This window comes from Diabrotica virgifera, chromosome 8 (genome assembly GCF_917563875.1).
Source record: "Diabrotica virgifera virgifera chromosome 8, PGI_DIABVI_V3a".
Lineage (NCBI taxonomy): Eukaryota > Metazoa > Arthropoda > Insecta > Coleoptera > Chrysomelidae > Diabrotica > Diabrotica virgifera.
This window is the reverse complement of record NC_065450.1, coordinates 843,168-863,105: the sequence shown is the minus strand read 5'-3', so window position 1 is coordinate 863,105 and position 19,938 is coordinate 843,168. Positions and strand designations below refer to the sequence as shown.

The 19,938-nt window shown below is 33.3% G+C and overlaps 1 protein-coding gene across 15 annotated transcripts in view; it reads left to right on the top strand.

Moving 5' to 3' along the window:
- The window catches only part of LOC114337883 (prominin-1), a 940,102-nt gene that overhangs the window by 559,496 nt on the left and 360,668 nt on the right, over window positions 1-19,938 (top strand). For all 15 annotated transcript variants that reach the window (XM_050658571.1, XM_050658567.1, XM_050658566.1 and 12 more), the window contains exon 12: window positions 9,467-9,695. In XM_050658571.1, coding sequence (XP_050514528.1) covers window positions 9,467-9,695 — 229 coding nt within the window. The remainder of the gene's footprint in view (window positions 1-9,466; window positions 9,696-19,938) is intronic.

Sequence of the window (19,938 nt, the reverse complement as noted above, 5' to 3'; positions counted from 1 at the left end):
GAAATTTTCTTTAACAGGATTTGCTATTTCAGTGGCCGATGGTATGTTAGTAATAAGCCCTTAAAGAAACGTCAACCTCACCACCCAAAATCATCATCAATTGCCCAAAAAATATAAAAAGTACCGAAAACCTCCACATTTCACCCTCCGTAACTCTGGAACCGTTGATTTTTGTAACAATTATGGATAGGACCATTTTTGTTTTAAATTTTATGTAGAACGTTTTTGTAGAGAACATTGTTTACGCTTAAACATAGTTTTAGAAATTTTGACGAAAAACGTAATAAAACTACTAATTTACCGACTTCTCCCCCATCTCCCCCCCAAACCGGACGCTCAAAATGGTGTAACTTTTTACTGAGCAATATGTGGACCATATAGAACAATTTGGTGTTGAAGGAAAACTTTTACTTTGGATGTCTGGGTTAGGCCTTTTTTTGGACCAATTATACTATACTACCTCCGTAACTTTGAAACCGTTCATTTTAAAAGGATTTTGTATAGGACCTTTTTATTTCAAATTTAATGTAGAACATTTTTGTATAGAGGGTTGTTCATGGTAAACCTTATAGTTTTAGAAATATTGACGAAAAACCTAAAAAACTACGAATTTACCGACTTCTCCCCCCTCTCCCCCCCCCCCAAACCCGACGCTCAAAAAGGTGTGACTTTTTCTGAACATTATGTGGACCATATAGAACAATTTGGTGTTGGAGGATAACTTTCACTTTGGATGTCTGGGTTATGTCATTTTTTGAATCAATTCTATCATACTAAGATTTTTGACATTATTTTATTACAAAGCTGCTATTTTTAATTATTAACAATTAGCGCTATTGGGACCGTGCAAGTTCGGCAAAGCGACACCTGGTTTCTATGCTCAGCAATATTATTCGCACTTTTAATTATATTGGCCAATTATATTAGTTCTGGTTACTGGATCATTGTCAAGGCCATAGTCCAAAAAATAATAAGAAGAAAAAATAAGATTCAGGTAATGTTATTAAAACGTAAACAATGGGGAACTTGCACATTTTTTTACTTTATCGTACTACATACGCAGTATGAGTATAATAGATAAAGTTATAGGATCGTGCAAAAAAATTTTTTTCAGATTTCACTTTTTTTCGACGTTTTGAGTCCCCCTGAGTCTAAAAAGCAAATAAAAAAAACATGTCGGAAGTATGTACGTACGTATGTACGTACGTATGTACGTACGTATGTACGTACGTATGTACGTACGTATGTCGCCACCGCCCAGCAAAAACTACTGGACCGATTTCGATGAAATTCGGTATGAGTAAGTTTAAGAGAATTTTGTCGAGAAACTAAGCTTTTGAAAAAAACCTCTCAAAGGGGGGCCGAAATAGGGGGGTTATTTAGGGCCCATTTTTGCAAATTTTGACCGAAACGAATGAAATTTAACTTAAAGTTAGCTCATCGATAGATAAATAGAAATACGGAATTTGACATTTCCAAATCCAAAATGGCGGCCAGCATGGCCGACCGCCCACCCGACACATTTCCCTACCAATCTAAAAATTTGTTTAAGATAAATTTAATTTGAAAAAACATTTATATAGCCTAAAGATGGGGCTATAACAAGAATATTATCGTTTTTCAGAAAAAGTTATGGGTTGCCTATATTTAAGGGGTCAAAATTTGACATAAATTTGAACTAAATTTTCTCAAAAATGACTCCAAGGAATTTGTTTATTTTTTGATATTTTTTTGATATCCTATCGGTAAATTGAATAACATTAGTCAGGTTTCTTAACTCCTCATAGGAGGGGAGTTATGAATTTTTTATAAAAAAATATTCGAGTGCCCGTAACTACCTCTGTAATAGAAACTAAAATTTGAAATTTGGCAGACATATATAGTACTTTATTATCTATTAGCACAATAAATTTTACCCACAATATGGCTTCCGGTTTAACCGGAAATAAAAAATAAATCTTAATTTTTTACATACGCCCTGTATATTTTTACATATTTTGAAAGAATGTAAAATTATCTTTCCAATGACATAAAACTCGTTGCTGTAACTCAAAAACTCGAAAAGTTACAGAAAATTGAAATTTTGCTAGAATCTTGTGTGTGTCCTCTCACGCGATCATAGCAGAGCATTATTATAGGGCAGTCAATGAGGGTATTTGGCTCCGAATTCCATCCTACTACATCGATGTACTTGATATTTTCACAGTAAGTAGGGAATAGCTCAAGAAACAAAATCTACCCTATATACTATGGCGCTTTTATCTTGGGGCAATTCCCACCCCTTCAAGGGGGTGGAAAATTTATTGGTCAAAATAAGCATGGAAGTGGCTAGAGAACCTATTTTTAAGCAAAAACTGATCTATACTTTTTTTTGAGAACTCAATACTTTTTGAGTTATGCGCAGTTGAAAATTGGCCATTTTCATTTAAAAATGACACGTTTTAGGACGGTTTTTTGTGAATACCTTAAGAACTATGCATCAAACTAAAAACACTATATAAATTTTTTTTTAATTATAAATAACAAAGAGATTCGTTCCTTCGTAAATTTTCTATATATAATACAAAAAGAGATATGGTAGGTAAAAAGAGTTTGGTTTTTGGTGCATGCTCAAAATGCTCATGCTTTTGTAGTGTTTGAAAAGGCCTTTAAAACGAGCACTGTTAAATGTCGGTTACATTCAAACTAAGCGAGATATGGTGCAAAAAAATATATGACTAATGTACTTTAAGGAAAAATGAGAAGTACATACATTTAACCCCTCATTCACCAGAATTTAAATGCATTGTTTTTCTTTTGCAATACCTCTTAATATAGTGTTATTTCTACTTTCAAAAAGTTGGACGGGTGAAAAAAATAAGATCAAATTATAGGGCGCATTTTTAAATTTTCTTAAAATTCTTCCTTTTGCTCCATGCAATTCGCAAATAAAAATGTTCTATCCCCGAGAAGTGGTGAGAACCGCCCCCACGATAAAAGCGCCATAGTATATAGGATAGACTTTGAATTAGGTGATTGGGCTTTGTGCTACTCCCAAAATTTCATTACAATCCATGCAGTAAAATGCAAATATTGTAAACTATTAATTTCTCAGAAAAATGGACTAATTTGAAATGAAAGTATGACTAATATTCTATTGATTTATACAATAATCTATAGTGTGTCCCCGAACATTTTCTCAAATGCGGGAATTAATGATGCGTAGAACCATAAAATATTTTCAAGTATACAAGGTGTTTCTAAAATATCAAAATAACGAGTAACTTTGTTATTTTTATAGAATGGCAGTATCTAGTACGATAACGATAATAGATCGGTACGATAAAAGTTCTCGGGCGGCCCTTCCGTCCAGCGTTTTTTATTACATAATAATGTGCAGTTTTGTATAAAAATGAGATTTCCAAAATTTCCCGCTTCAAAAACTCATAATAACTTAGAAATACAAATTTAAAGTCTTCTTTATTTTAAAGTAGTTCAGACGGCCCGTGACGTCACATAGTTTTACATTAGTTTTTTATATGGTTATATCAGTGATGTGGGAGGGTTACACGGTTATTAGACTTTACTACGGTTGTCTTGTCCGGCGGTGGTGGGGAGACTTATATTTTTGACTTTACGTCACAAGAGTTTACATTCCCATATTTTTAAATTATTTTCGATCATTGACTGTGTGTTATTGTGTATATATGTGTATTATTTGTGTTATTATGAAATAATAAGACAAATAGTACACATTTTATCTTATACCGGGTGGTGAAACGTAAAAAGGGCCATAGGAAACTCAATGAAAAATTCTGAATTGTTGAATTCCTGCTTCCCTAATTATTCTACATCAAAAGTCATGAGAGAATACTTGTAGAGAATTAAAATCTGTATTAAAATCAAAAGTTAAAATTGTTCTACGATTTAAATGCATTCCAAAATTTTGAAAAATATGATACATTTGCCACAATAGGTATGCGCGTAAGAGTAAGGCCACACGTTACTATGCTGACAGTGCTCACACCATTGACTGAATAAAAAAATCTTTATTATTAATCCTTTCTCCGCAACTGAGGGTATCTTATCAACTGTATTGTTTTTAAACAATAGATGATAAAATAAAAATATTGACAGTTCAAAAATATGAACATTACTGCATTGTGTGTGGTCTAAGTTTGGGCTGAAAACTAAAATGTATTACATTTTTACAAAATTTTGGAATATGTTTAATTACGTAGACCAATTTATAACAGTTATTTATAATACAGATTTCAATCATTTTCAAATAGTTTCTAATGTCTTTTGATGTAAAATAATTATTAGGGAAGCTGGAATTCAACAGTTCAGAATTTTATATTGAGTTAATGCAAAACTTTGACGCATGTCAAAATTCTCAATGTGTTTTAATTGTATTCATTTTTTTCGAATCCTGAGAAAACTAATAAATATTTTTGAAAAATTTAAACTCAGAATGAAAGACTACATTATTACCGAGGGCTGAAAGTCCCTGAAAACTTCTGTAATGTTTATTTTAATAAGTTACAGGGCTGAAAATAAAAGAGAAGTGTGATATTTAATTTCAAATATTTCATTCAATAGAATCTGCTTGTTTATTCTAAGGGGCTTTCCGCCCTCGGTAATAATGTAATCTTGCATCCTGCGTTTAAATTTTTCTAAAATACTTGGTTTTCTCAGGATTCGAAAAAAATCATATTACGATTCAAATGACAGTAAACTCTCGTGACGTAATCTCACCCTTCATTGGTTAGTCGATTTAGGCAACCGTAGTAATGTCTAAGAACCGTGGGAGGGTTATATGTAAGTATATTCTTCTTCTTCTTCTTTAGTTTATTGGCCTCCACCTACTTGGGTATTTGGCCACAGCATCGTCGCGAAATATGGGAAAATATTTATATTGTAATGACATTTTTTTATCGTATGTCATTGTAATAATATAAAAAATATACCAGTTTGTTGGGATTTGAGTTTACAGTTTTTGAAGGAAAAAAGAGAAAGATTAATATGGAAAATAAAAAAAAACTTTATAAGTATTGTTTAGTGCCATTCTGTACAAGTACAAGCATTCAAAACCCCAATAAAATATTTATTAGATTACCAAGGGATAAAAAACGCCGTTTAAAGTGGTTATTTGCATGTCGAAAAAATATATTTCAGATAATACACAAGGTCTTCATGTATGTCAAGATCATTTTATCGTAAGTAGTCTGTTGTCTGCTTAATAGTGTTAAATAAAACAAGTATATTTTTTTCATATTTCTGTGTTTTATAATATTGCCACTATACTTAATAGGAAGTGTGTACCTACTAAGTTTTGTCGTTAAATACTTATGAGAATAATAATCAGAATAAAATCACAGTATAAAATTAGTAGGTATAATGGGAGTATAATATACATAATATATGTACTTACTTATCTGCTTTAACTCCCCGAACTTCTCCGACGGAAAAATTTTCACTCTTTTGAAAATATGTAGCCACCATACACATATCAACTATAGGTAAGTTATCAGACTGCCCTTTACAAAAACCCTCTTCGGTCATTTTAAAAAATATATCTTAAAAACACTCAAATATATCAGAAATAGAAATTATCAAATATATTTATAAAACTTAGTGTCAGTGTCAAAACGAATGCCAAACCTATGAGGGAACTTACACATTTTTTTATTACGCAATATTATTCAGTTTCCTTTAAAAATAATATTTCCAAACTTTCACGCGATAAAACCTCATAATAACTTAGAAGATAATTTAAAATCTATATATTTTTTCTGTTTTCTGGCCTTGGTTTAGAAGAACCCTTAGCCAATGTAAAATAGTTCAAACGATCAAAAACGCTTGTGACGTTACATAACTGTATTTTCTACTGACGTTTATAATGTCTAATTTAAAATTATATACAATTTTGTTTACTTTGTTGGTGCAGAATGTACATGCAGAACTATATGACGTCACTATGCGTTTTGGACCACCTGTTTTAATTTGAATTTTTAATCGTCTTTAGGGGCCAAACGAAAGACAAACAAAACTTTTTTTATCTTTGATACATGTTTTAAATTATGTTCTGTTGTGATTTATAACATTTTTTTCGAATTTAAAAATTTATGCAAGTTCCCTATTGTATGTAGTAAATAAAATTAGTTATTAAAATGCAGTACTGCAAGCAAAATACAATTAATTAAATTTACCTTTATAATAATAATTGCATATCGTATCAATATTGTGGAGCAATATATATTTTTTCTTCTTCAATGATAGTAGGAATGAAATATACGTCAATTTGACAATTTCAATTGACAATATGAATTATTTAAGAAAGTTGCAATATTTCTCCGCTATTCTCGCACGATCGTTTCTCGTATCCCCTCCAAGAGCTTGCACACCGTAGTCCAACTGTATCGTCGCCCCCGATAGCGAAACTTTTCGATTTGATTTTTTGCACAAACTTACTCAAAAAGAGGTCTTTATAACATATCCACAGGGTGCCGGGCGGTGCAGTGGTTGAAAAATTTTCATTGCGATCGATTTTTTTAGATAATTTGGGTTATTCTGAGTAAAAAAGGTCTCTTGTGATTTTTCTCTAAAATTGATTGTTGTCGAGTTATAAGGTCATTTTCGCATTTTTCAAATTTTAAATCGCATATAACTCGACAACAATCAATTTTAGAGAAAAATCACAAGAGACCTTTTTTGTCCAGAATGTCCCAAATTTCTTAAAAAATTTGTTCGAAGTGAAAAAATTATTTTTGTGAATTTGTTTTAAAAAAATTGTTTAAACAATTTTTCGACCACGGCACCGCCCGGCACCCTGTGGATGTGTTATAAGGACCTCTTTTTGAGTAACTTTGGGCAAAAAAATCGAATCAGAATAATTTCACTAACGTGGGCGACGATAAAACCTGGATTATAGCGCTTATTGTTAATAATTAAAAATAACAGCTTTCTAATAAAATAATGACAAAAATCTCTTCAGGACCTTGAAGAAGGGTTTGAAGCTTGATTTGATCACTTTTTGAATGTTATAATAATAATTTTTAATCGAGTTATTAAGCCTTGAAAATGGCCATTTTCGCATTTTTCAAATTTTTAATCGCATATAACTCGACAACAGTCAATTCTAGAGAAAAATGACGAGAGACTTTTTTTGCTCAGAATGACCCAATTTATCTAAAAATAAATTGTTCGAAATAAAAAAAATATTTTTGTAAATTTGTTTAAAAAAATTTGTATAAACAATTTTTTGACCACGGCACCGCCCGGCACCCCTTCGATATTATGTTATAAGGACCTCTTTTTGAGTAAGTTTGTGTAAAAAAAAGTCTAATCGGGATAATTTCGCTAGCGGGGACGACGATACAACCCGGTCTATTATGCAAGTTACCCGTTCTAATTTGTCCATTGACATACAAATTGAAGTTTATTTACATATTTAAAAATACTAGAATTTATAAATATATTTTGTAGTTCTTGTGCGTTACTTGTTATTAAGACGGTATCGCGTGCCTGATTTCGTCTATGCTATTTTCGTTATCTTGATTTCACCTTGGAACTTGTCTAATTCTTCTCTGTAGATATATAGGGTGAGGCAGATAACTGGTCTATTAGAGATATCTCGAGAACTAAAGGCAACAGAATCATGAAAATCGGAATAAAGGGGTTTTGAAGGATGATCTATTAAATGAAAATATTTTCATCTCTTCGCAACTTCCGGTTATACCTGAAATTGCTTATAACTTCGTTTTTTTTTAATGGGATACACTGTATATTTTTACATTTTTGGATTCTCTTCGATGTCTTCTTTCTTAAAATATAAGGTTTTGTAATATTATGCAGGGTATTTTAAAAGATAATTACGTTTATTTATTAATTTCGTAGCAATATTCACACCCTGTAGAATTGTAGTAGTTTGACATCTAAAACTCTACTTACGTTCAAATGATTTCTAATATACTCTACTATTGTTAAGAATCATTAGTATAGCTAAATTTTTAATTTTAGTATACAGGGTTGGTCGAAACTCGGAATGAGTATTTTCTGAGTTTTCTTAAATGGAACACCCTGTATTTTTGTATTGTAGTGAAATGATATTTTATAGTACTTTTTTATTTCTTAAGCATTCCCTATACCTAACTGCTTTAATTTGTGAGTTATTGGTGATTAAAACTAAACATTAATTGCAACAAAAAAAAAAAAGTAAAATTTTATTAGGTTAGCCGTGAAAATACTCAGTCCCAAATAATTTTTCAGAAATAAATACATATTAATCCAGACTGGTCCTTAAAATTACCAATAATGGTTTAGCTATCGAAATACCTACTTAGTTAAGATTGTTGGTGCGATTAACAATTAAGCACAAATTAAAGCAGTTAGGTATAGGGAATGCTCAAGAAATAAAAAAGTACTATAAAATATCATTTCATTACAATACTAAAATACAGGGTGTTCCATTTAAGAAAACTCAGAAAATACTCATTCCGGGTTTCGACCAACCCTGTATACTAAAATTAAAAATTTAGCTATACTAATGATTCTTAACAATAGTAGAGTATATTAAAAATCATTCGAACGTAAGTAGAGTTTTAGATGTCAAACTACTACAATTCTACAGGGTGTTAATTCTGCTACGAAATTAATAAAAAAACGTAATTATCTTTTAAAATACCCTGTATAATATTACAAAACCTCATATTTTAAGAAAGAAGACGTCGAAGAGAATCCAAAAATGTAAAAATATACAGGGTGTCCCATTAAAAAAAACGAAGTTATAAGCAACTTCCGGTATAACCGGAAGTTGCATCCGGATGAAAATATTTTCATTTAATAGACCATCCTTCAAACCCCTTTGTTCAAATTTTCATGATTCTGTTGCCTTTAGTTCTCGAGATATTTCTAATAGGCCCTTTATTTGCCTCACCCTGTATATTCCGGACACAAATTAAATAATAGCGGTGATAAGATGCAACCCTATCGCACTCCTCATTGGATTCTTAGGTATATCTTCGGATGTTGTGTGCTATATTTCAATTGTTGCTTTTTGGTCAATATACTTTTGAGATAATTCGTAAGTCTTGTTCGGTAATTCTAGTTTTTCTCATAATTTTGATCATCTTTTGATGGTTAACGCAGTTAAATGCTTTTTGACAATAAATAAAACATGCATATACGTTCATATCTCAACACATTTAAGGCAAAAGTGACTAGCACTGGCAAAAGAGCTACTTTTGTTTTGTGTTCCCAATTCATTTCGAAATCAAAATTGAATATCACTCATCTGAAACTCGCACTTCTTGTAAATTCATATATGGTTGATTCTGAGAAAAGTTTTAGGGACATGAAACATCAAACTTATTATTGATAGTCATCGCATTGTGAAGAATTGGGTTTTTTGATAATGCTACGATTTTCAAAGCATTGACTATAAAAAAATATCTACATAATATTTTAAAATTGATTTCTTTTTTAGGTATTGGTATTTCCTGCTTCGTTGTTATTTTTATTTGGGCACTGGGATCTTTTTCTGTATTTATTGGTGGTCACAGTCAGAGTTTTGTATGTAATACCATGTACGATGCACCAGATTATAATGTTCTTGGAGAGTTGTTTGACTCCGACGGTGTCATCTTTAAAGAAGGATTATTTTCGGAGTTTAGTAGTAAAGAAAATGATACTTTACATGTTGCAGACGCTATTAAGTAAGTACTTTTTATATTGACACTATAAGTGTTATTAACCTTTAACTACCCGCGCGTCAAGTTATAACATAACTACACGCGTGGCGTACTTTATACGCCATAAGAAAATACACTTAAAAACAGCGGATTTATTAATTTGTTTTTTGAAAAAATACACTTAGTTGTTTGTTATAAACCTTATTCGGCATCAGAGAAGACTTGGAGTTCGTTCTCAGTAAACCAATTGGGATTTATAACTGGAATCATGAAATAATTGGATTCCATGATAAATAAAATTACTAATAAAAAATTTTTTGAAATGTGATTTTTTACAGGAGAAAAAGTATTGTTTATAAAGAAAAATATATTTTGTGCCATAGTGACTAAAAAACAATTGAAATATGTACTTATATTACGACTTATATTAATATAATCGTGGGGTATATTGTCCACCACCGGAAACAACAAATAATAAACTGTAAATTACGATCTTCCCAGAACGCTGATTATAACGAAACTAAAACCAAATTGTAAAGCACATTCCAGTGATAGGTTAGAGGGATAAACGAGGTCAAAAATTAAATTTTTAAATATATTTGCAGTAGAATTCTTATATCTGGCGTACAAAATACGCCAGCGCGTGTAGTTAAAGGTTAAAACGTTTTTATATACAGAATAAGCCAAATAAAAACGGAACATATGCAGTTAATACAGTGTATCGGAACTACGCTTGAAATAGTCGACCAATATAAAAGTTTGGCACACATAAATCATAGCGACTCAATTACCTGTCTCCTTTTAGGCTAAGGCTACAGCCAGACAAGCGACAATTTACGGCGCCATTAGAGCAGTAAAATGAAGCGCGAAAATGGGTCCCACGGTGGGAGTAGTGGATGGCCAGACAGAGCTGTAAAATATCGCGAAGCAATATCGAACGGGTTCATCTTCGGCGTCGTGTCGCAAACAAATGGACCTGGGTCCAAATTTGTAGCTCATCTAGCTACAACCACGACCAAAACACTGTATTTACATCTCGCGACACGCCGTAATTTACATCCCCGTCTGGCCATGCTTTTTACTGCAGTTACTGCCGCTTCATTTTATTGCTGTTACAGCGCCGCAAGAGCAGTAAAATGAAGCGGCAGTAAAAAGCATGACCAGATGGGGATGTAAATTACGGCGTGTCGCGAGATGTAAATACAGTGTTTCGTTCGTTGTTGTGGTTAGATGAGCTACAAATTTGGACCCAGATCCTTCTTCCCAGGACCCATTTTCGCGCTTCATTTTACTGCTCGTATGGCGCCGTAAATTGTCGCTTATCTGACCGTAGCCTTAGCCTAAAAGGAGACAGGTAGTTGAGTTGCTATGATTTATGTGTGTCAAACTTTTATATTGGTCGACTATTTCAAACGTAGTTCCGATACACTGTATTATCTGCGTATGTTCCATTTTTATTTGGCTTATTCTGTACTTCAATTGTTCTTTGTCTGTCTTTGTCCGATAAATCTTGTGATCGATTTTAAACATATTTCCCGACTAGCTATACATCTGAAATTAATAGAATAGCTCAGAACTCAATGAAAATGAAATATTCAACAGCTGTTACATGGATGCATTGAGTGTTTTTTTTTAATTTTAAGCAATTTTAAAGGCAAATAACTAATACAATTACATTAAGTACGTTATTATTAAGTACGTTAGTCAATAATATTAGCATATTATTAATATTTCATATTTTATTAAGTTAATATAGTATTGTTAGCTATACTAGGTATATCACAATTATTCTTTCCAAAATGTTTTATTAATTAAAAATGAATAACCATTTACCGGTTTCAAAACTTATTAGTCTCTCATCAGGAGGCACATATGCTGCTCTCTCTGACCCAACCAGGACAAATTCCGGCGTGCAGTTACGCATTGCAACGAACGAAATGACAGGGATGCCCTAGCGGCAACTGCTAGCAAAAGACTAAGTTTTCAATCTAATATCACATAAAATAATACCAAAAATATTACTCTACATCCCACCAGATTGAAAACAATGGGAACCTTCTCTGGTTACACCTCCGAGGCTTCTACAATTTGCAAGCCATAACGGATGCTGAGACTAAAGAAGATGAGTGAATTTTACAATTTATAATTCACGTCCCATCTGCTCAGCGCAGTAAAGTTCCAACGAGAATGGTTCCCTTCGTACTACAATCAGAGTAAATACGTAAATAAAAAATGAATAACCATTTTCAAATTCGTTGCAACACCAAACTACTACGAGAGCAGCATATGTGCCTCCTGATGAGAGACTAATAAGTTTCGAAACAGGTAGAGGTACTTGCTGCACTGTCTGATTGAACTAGAATATAATGCGGTTGTAGTTTCGTATTGGAACGAAATTGAAAATGGTTATTAATTTTTTATTTACATGTTTACTCTGATTGGAGTACGAAGGGAACCATTCTCGTTGAAACTTTGCCGCGCTGAGCAGATGGGACGTGAATTATAAATTGTAAAGTTCCCTCATCTTTTTTTGTCTCACTATCCGTTATGGCTTGCAAATTTTAGAAGCCTCGGATGTGTAACCAGAGAAGGTTCCCATTGTTTTAAATCTGGTGGGATGTAGAGTAATATTTTTGGTTTTATTTTATGTGCTATTAGATTGAAAACTTGGTGTTTTATTAATAAATTGTTTACCATTTTAAACATTCTCTTTGATTTATATGAGGTTAAAATAGATCACAAAATTCTTTCATGACATAGGAATTGAAACAACAAAATAGTTTATAACTTTATATTGTGCCCTATACATGATAAAACCGGGTTGTATCAAAAGTTCTTTTTTATAAAAGCGTAATTATTATTTTTGATACTTATTAGGCAATGAGTAAATAAAATTTACTATTTTTGTTAGGAATAAGCCCCAATTTTACTTTAAAGTTAAGTTTATTTGATGTTTCGATTTCCAATTCGGAAATCATTATCAAAATACAAAACATTAATGAATTAAACAAATTTTGTTTCTGTTGCTTGGTAAAAAATCCTTTTAAAAATCCAATTAAGTTGAAAAAATAATAATTTTATTAACGTTTCGACGCCCAAATCGGGTGTCGTTGTCAAAATACAAAATACTACTAAATTAAACAAAAATGTTTTTGCTAAGTAAAAAATTCTTCTAATAATTTAATTTTGTCTGACTGATTTACATTGACAATTTTGACATCTATTAAAAATTTTAAAGTACAGTCAATTAGCGGTTTGTCCGTGAGGCAGATTATCCGCAAATCTGTAGAAGCTTTTTTAAAATTAAAGAATATGACTTAAGAGAGTTTTGGAAGTCAGTCCCTATTCTCGACTCTATTTACGAAATCGCATCTGCGTGGGAGTCTGTAAAGTCATGGAGAGCACTATTACCAAACATCGAAAATTATTTCGAACTAGTAGTTAGATACGGTGAAAATAAACTGCCTATCCATACAAGTTTAATGAACGCAGTTCGTGGGGGCAGATAATATGGGGCGAAGAAAACCTGTAAGAGTGGTTAGACTGCGGCCCTAGCCGGGATTTGAGTCTTCTTCTTGCAGTACCGTCTCCTATCGGAGGTTGGCTACCATCACAGCAATCTTAACTTTGTTGGCTGCAGCTCTGAACAACTGTATTGAACTGCACCCATACCACTCCCTTAAATTTCGCAACCAGGAAATCCTCCTACGTCCCACATTTCTCTTTCCCGAGATTTTTCCTTGGATAATGAGTCTTAGCAGAGTTTACTTTTCCTCTCATTATGTTGCCTAGATATTCCAGTTTTTTCGTTTGTATGGTATTTATGACTTCGCATTCCTTCCCCATCTTCAGCAGAACATCTTGATTTGTTACTCTTTCTGTCCATGGTATTTTCCACATTCTCCTGTAACACCATATCTCGAATACCTAAATGTTCTTGATGTTTATCTTTTTCAGCATCCAAGCTTCCATGCCGTACAGCAGAACGGAGAAAACATAGCACCTTAACATTCTTGTTCTTAAGTTTATATTTATGTCCGTGTTGCATAGGAACTTTTTCATTTTGACAAACGATTGTCTCGCTATCTCTATTCGCCTCTTGATTTCTCTTGTCTGGTCATTAGTATCAGTGAAGCAAAGCCCTAAATATTTGTAGGACGTAACTCTTTCAACTGGCTGATTATTCATGGTTAAATTCACATTGGTGTATAATTTCTTCGTTACAATCATGAATTTAGTCTTTTTGATGTTTAGTTTTAGACCATATTTATTGGTATGAGAATTTATGTTTTCCATCAAATACTGTAAATTTGCTAGGTTATCTGTTACTATTAGCGTGTCATCAGCGTATCGTATATTGTTAATTAACTCTCCATTAATGTTCATGCCAATATTTTGCTCTAGGAGTGCTTCCTGACATACTGTTTCGCTATATATATTGAATAGTAGTGAAGAAAGCACACAACCCTGACGCACACCTCGACGAATCTCAATTTCTTCAGTTAACTCATTATCAACCTTGATTTTTGCTGTTTGTCCCCAATACAACCTGATATAATATTAATGTCGCGACTGTCGATGTTCTTGCTTCTTAGGATTTCATACAGCTTTTGGTGTCTGACTTTATCGAAGGCCTTCTCAAAATCTATGAAACCTACGTAGAGGTCTTGGTTAACATCCAAACATCTTTGCATTAACACACTCAGACCAAACAAAGCTTCCCGTGTTCCCAGTCCACTTCTGAATCCAAACTGTGTGGCGCTTATATCCTATTCTAGTTTATTAAATATTCTTTTGTGAATTATTTTAAAAAATACTTTTAGTGTGTGGCTCAACAATTCTATAGCTCTGTGGTCTGAACACTCTCTGGCGTTATTCGTCTTCGGGATTGTGACAAAAGTAGAGGAGAGCCATTTCTTTGGTATGATGCCTGTTCTATAAATTGTGTTAAAGAGGTTCACCATTATTTCAAGTGTGTCGTCGTCTATAAGTTTTAACAATTCTACAGGAATTTCATCTGGTCGTTTACCCCCTTTAGGATTTGAGTATCTAGCAAATAAATATATGCTAAGAAAATCCTGAGGGGAAAACGAGAAAAGTGATGAAGAAAAGTAGCTGGTACCTGATGGACAAGTGAATCACAAAGCAGCCTTGTGTCACGTGAAGTAACTTCTAGAATACCTAGAGAAACAGGACGAGGCGCGAAAATACAACTATGATAGAATTATTTTATTTTTAACACGTTGACGGACAGAACATCTATAGACGTCTAATTTCCATTGATGTAATGTGACACAACGTCTATAGACGTTGCATCTTTCCCTATTCTACTTTCCAAGATACATAGAGCGTCACAACACTTTCTTATTCATTTGATGTACTGTCCGCCAACGTGTTAAATTAAATAAATATATCAACTACAATTCAAACAATATTAAAAAAATGGCAAGGCAAAATATTAAAAAAAATAGGCCAACGGGGTCAAATTTTCACAGACACCTAAAAAAATGGATTTTGCGGTGGACATCAAAACTCGTCAGTGTATCCTATGAAACAAAAAATTCAAAAATATTTTATTAGCCTATGAGCTTTTAGAGATAACGCTGTCAATATTTTTTTATTTTTAACAATTTTTGACATTTAGATATCACAAAAAAATCCATTTCAGATGGATGGGTCTATTAGTTTTTGTGATACGATGTCCACTGCCGTTAAAAAAAAAACAGTTTTGAGAAAACTCCTGGGCCATCCTCTTTCCCTATATCACCTCCACTTCCACTCTGAAGTCACAATATTCGCCTTTTGATGTCACACTGATATCACAAGCCCTGCCCCCCGACATGGCCATCCTCTTCTTGTTTTCGGCTGTCAAATCTTTTTCTTCCCGTAGCCGTCAGCTGTCATGTCAATTGTCAATTCTTCTTTTTTCCGATTGTTAATTCGTCTTTTTTTGTCGGTCAAATCGTAAAGTGATGCACACCGGAATATGTTTTTAAATGGCGGAGTAATCTACAAAAGAGAAGGGGAACAAATGTTGAACGTTTCTCACTACGCTCAAGCGAGCTTGCCCAAAGCCACTGGAAAGCGAGTGGAAGGTAGGCATATTCAATATGCTGTATCTCCGGCAATCATTCTTAAATTTTCAGAGAGTATTCTTGAAGTTATGTACATTCATTTAAAATAATAAGAAAGAAATCTAAAATTTTAAACCATACCCCATCTATCCCTCCATACGAGGTAGGACAGGACTAAAGTTTCTAATGGAGTTCACACTGTGTAAAACGATTTTAAATCGGTTGTCGAATGAAAATTTTGAGATATTTTAGGTTTTTGTTGTATATTTTTTTTAATTACTCTGTACTAAATTTACAGTCAATATGCAGTAGAAATAAACAAACCAAGACACATAATATATACATTTACAATGTATATACATTGAAAACCCCCAATCATAATTTCCAAAGTTTATACATTGTAAATTATGATTCGGGAGTGCTCCTAGTAGCATTTAATGTGTCTTAGTTAGTTTGTTTATTTCTACTACATCTTGATTGTACATTTAGTATAGGTTATATTATCTTAAAAATTATAATCCCTTTAGATTGATTTTTGTTAAATGTATAATTTTGTTCTTCGTCATAATTTTGTAATAAATCTTAACCGATAATCAATAAAACTGACAGTAACACGTAATTTTTGCGCAATCTTCTGAATATGTAACATAAACTGATGTCAAAAATGACTAATATCAAGCAGGAAGTTGAGATATCGAACATTGTAAGTAATAAAATTTGATTAAAGTTGCGCCATTTCGAACCACCACATCGCCGTTTCAATAGAAACAGTTTGTCAGTTAAGAACATTAATTTTCGGCTCGAAATTGTTATTCCCAGTAATAAATTTATGGATGAATAGCAGCTTAAACGATCTTGTAATTAAGTCTAGACCTGTTTTATGAAAATTATGTGTTTTATGACGGGTTCTGTCGGATACCGGCTGCAACCCGGTCGACTTTGGCCTTTTTGGCATCCAAACGTAAACTAATGCATGCGGATAAGGCCTTTGTAATGCTAATTTCACGAAAATTCTCTCTGTACAAGGTCATGCAAAGATACACTAGTTGATGTAGACCAGAGGCGTGACATAATGTATAAAAAGATAAATAAAAATGAATGTGTGTGTACTTTGTACGCACGTAAGAAGTTATAATTCTATTATATAATTTCAACGAATTAAATATACTTAAAAGTTTATTTGTATTTTATTTAATTAATAAACACTGTGATTTTACCACTTTCAAATTTTTTTTTATTAAAATAACACCAAAAATTAAAAAAAAAGGATAACAATCGTCCGTGTCAGGATTTGCACCCGGGACCTTTGCGTTATGTAGTCGAATGCTCTACCACTAACCCATCAGGGTTTTGTTTTTACGGCTTCTGGGACGTAATTATTACAAACGACGGTGACAAATAGATCAAGTGAAGTATTTAATATAAAAATGTTTAAAATCTTATTCTTATTATCTTACTCGCAAGGAAGACAAATCCAAAGACACAAAAATTATAATAAATATATTTACTAACAACACTAATATATTATTTTCAGACCTTAGTTGCCCTGATACATACATAAATTGGATGATATAGCAACTAACAACATACTGTCGGTGTGCGCATGCGCCAGGGAATGTAAAAATTCACCCTTGTGCCTAAAGAAGTATAACTTCAAAAATGTATTGCGTTTTTCTTGTGGAATATTTTAGTTCGTTTAGCCGTAATGGGAAATGGTGTCCCCCTGTCGAACTACTCTGTTATATTTTCCATTTCGTCTACACTTTTTACAGTTGTCTTTGAATAAGCAATGACATAATCATCCTGGGACCATAGAGGCATTAATATTGATGGCGAAAGATAAGACATAGTGGTAGGGGGGCCCAAGCGGCGAATTTTGCAGTTACTCGAGCGCGTCAGATTATGAGATGGGGAGAAACTTTGTACCCTGTAAATGTACCCCTATCATAGGGGGACCGAAAAAAAAATATATCCTTAGAAAAACTCGAAATCGTCAGATTAAGATAATAAGGTAAGTTAAGTACATGCAAAACAATGTACCTATATTTCAAAAATCTGACAGTTTGAGCAAAGCGTAAGGAAATGGGTGAGTCAAAAAGTTTCATAATAAAAAAGCGAATATTTCGATAAATAAACGTCCGATCAAAAAACTGAAGACTTCGTGTTCAATACTTTTTAAAAATCTATCGAATGATTCCAAACATAACCCATTACGGAGCGGGGTGGGGGATAAATTTAAAATTTTAAATAGGAACCCCGCGATATTTTGCGAAATTAACATCAGGTCGAAAAACTCCAAAATACACGTATTAAATATTGTTGACAAATCCAACACATATCCAATGATATATGTTGACATATCCAATGACACCAAACACGACCCCCACAGATGTGGGGTGGGGGTTACTTTAAAATATTAAACAGGAGCCCCCATTTTTTTATGGCAGATTTGGATTCATAATCATCATCATCACGTAGCGTTATAACCCTGGGTGGGTCCTGGCTGACTGTACAACTTTCTTCCAATTTGTTCGGTCTTCCATCAACCTAGGGTCAAATGGGACGTTCATTTTTCGGAGATCTGCTTGGATGTTATCTCTCCATCGCACTATGGGACGTCCGAGTGGTCTTTTGCCTGTAGGAATCTCCTCCCATACCAGTCTTACAAGTCTCTCGTTATGAAGTCTGTGCACGTGGCCTGCCCTGCACAATATCGATGTCATTGTAGAGTTCTTTTAATTCGAAGATGGTTCTGATCCTATACTGGTTTGTCGTGGTGAGTTCCGAAAATTTTTCTAAGTATTTTTCGTTCAAAACGTCTGAGCTTTTCTTCGTTTCATTTGGTCATGGTCCACGTTTCGCAATCATATGTTAGTACAGGTCTGACCATGGATTTATAGATTTTGATCTTGGAACTTCTTGAAAGATTTTTTGATTTTATCCAGTGCGAATAGACAGCGATTTGCTGATTGGAATCTGTCTTTTATTTCTTCAGTAACATCGTTGTCAGCTGTGATTACGGCCCCCAGATACTTAAAACGTTGTACTCTTTTGAAATTGAAGGTGTTGACCGTCACATTTTGTCCTATCCTGTCTCTTCGTGTCGTCCTATTTATACACATAATATATTTCGTCTTCTCTTCAGTAATCCTCAGCCCTACTTCGCTTGTTGCTCCTTCCACCTTGTTGAAAATGGCTTTTGTGGATAGGATGGGAGTCTCCAACGAGATCAATGTCATCTGCGTATGCTTCCCTACGTAAAAATAAGATTTGGATTCCTTACGTAAAAATAAGTAACTTCTATTCGAGACTTTTTTCGAATTATGTATAGGTGGCGCTATAATCGAAAAAACGATTGTTGGAAATGGAAAATTAAATTAAAAAATTGAAAGTCCCCACTTAAATGAAAAATTTTACTTAACTTTTTTGGTTTTAGGACCTAATCTTCACAACCCGATAGGTCCCCATAACGCTCGAGTAAAGCATAGTTTTCCTCCCCTACTGTAGTAGAACATGTAGCAAAGAAGAAATAGAGATGTACAGGTCATGTGGTAAGAACACGGAACGCCAGGTGGACTAGAAGATTATTGGAGTAGCGATCGCGGGAGAAAAACGAAGTAGAGATCGACCGCCAATGCGCTGGAGTGACGATATAAAGAGAACTGCCGGGAACTGGAAGATGGTTCAAACTCAAGACAGAGATACGTGGAAAAACTTAGAGGAGGCCTATGTTTAGCTATGGACGATAACGGCTATATGATAATGATGATTAGTTCGTTGGGCAGCAGTTTGTCAATATTAGGCATTAGTTTGAATTAGGCATTCTGGCTACTTTGTAATAGATTCAATCAAGCTTATTTTTCTATGAATGATAGAAGTAAATTGCTAAAAAACGCCTCTTAGACCACCCCCAATTTCTCTTCTGAAATGAGAATAATCACATTATTCCACATTGAATGCAATTAAATTCTTATTACTCAAATGTCTAGTATTATTCTTCAACGACATAAATCACTAAAACACGTTGCTTAGAGCTCAATGAACTGAAGTAAAAGTTGTTTTAAGAGGCTCTCCAATAGATCTACATATTTTAGTAGGTATAAATAATGATATGGAAAATTTATTGGCAAAACTTGCAGAACAAAGGTGTGAATAAAAAGTAAAATAGATAAAAAAGTTAAAAGTTAATCATT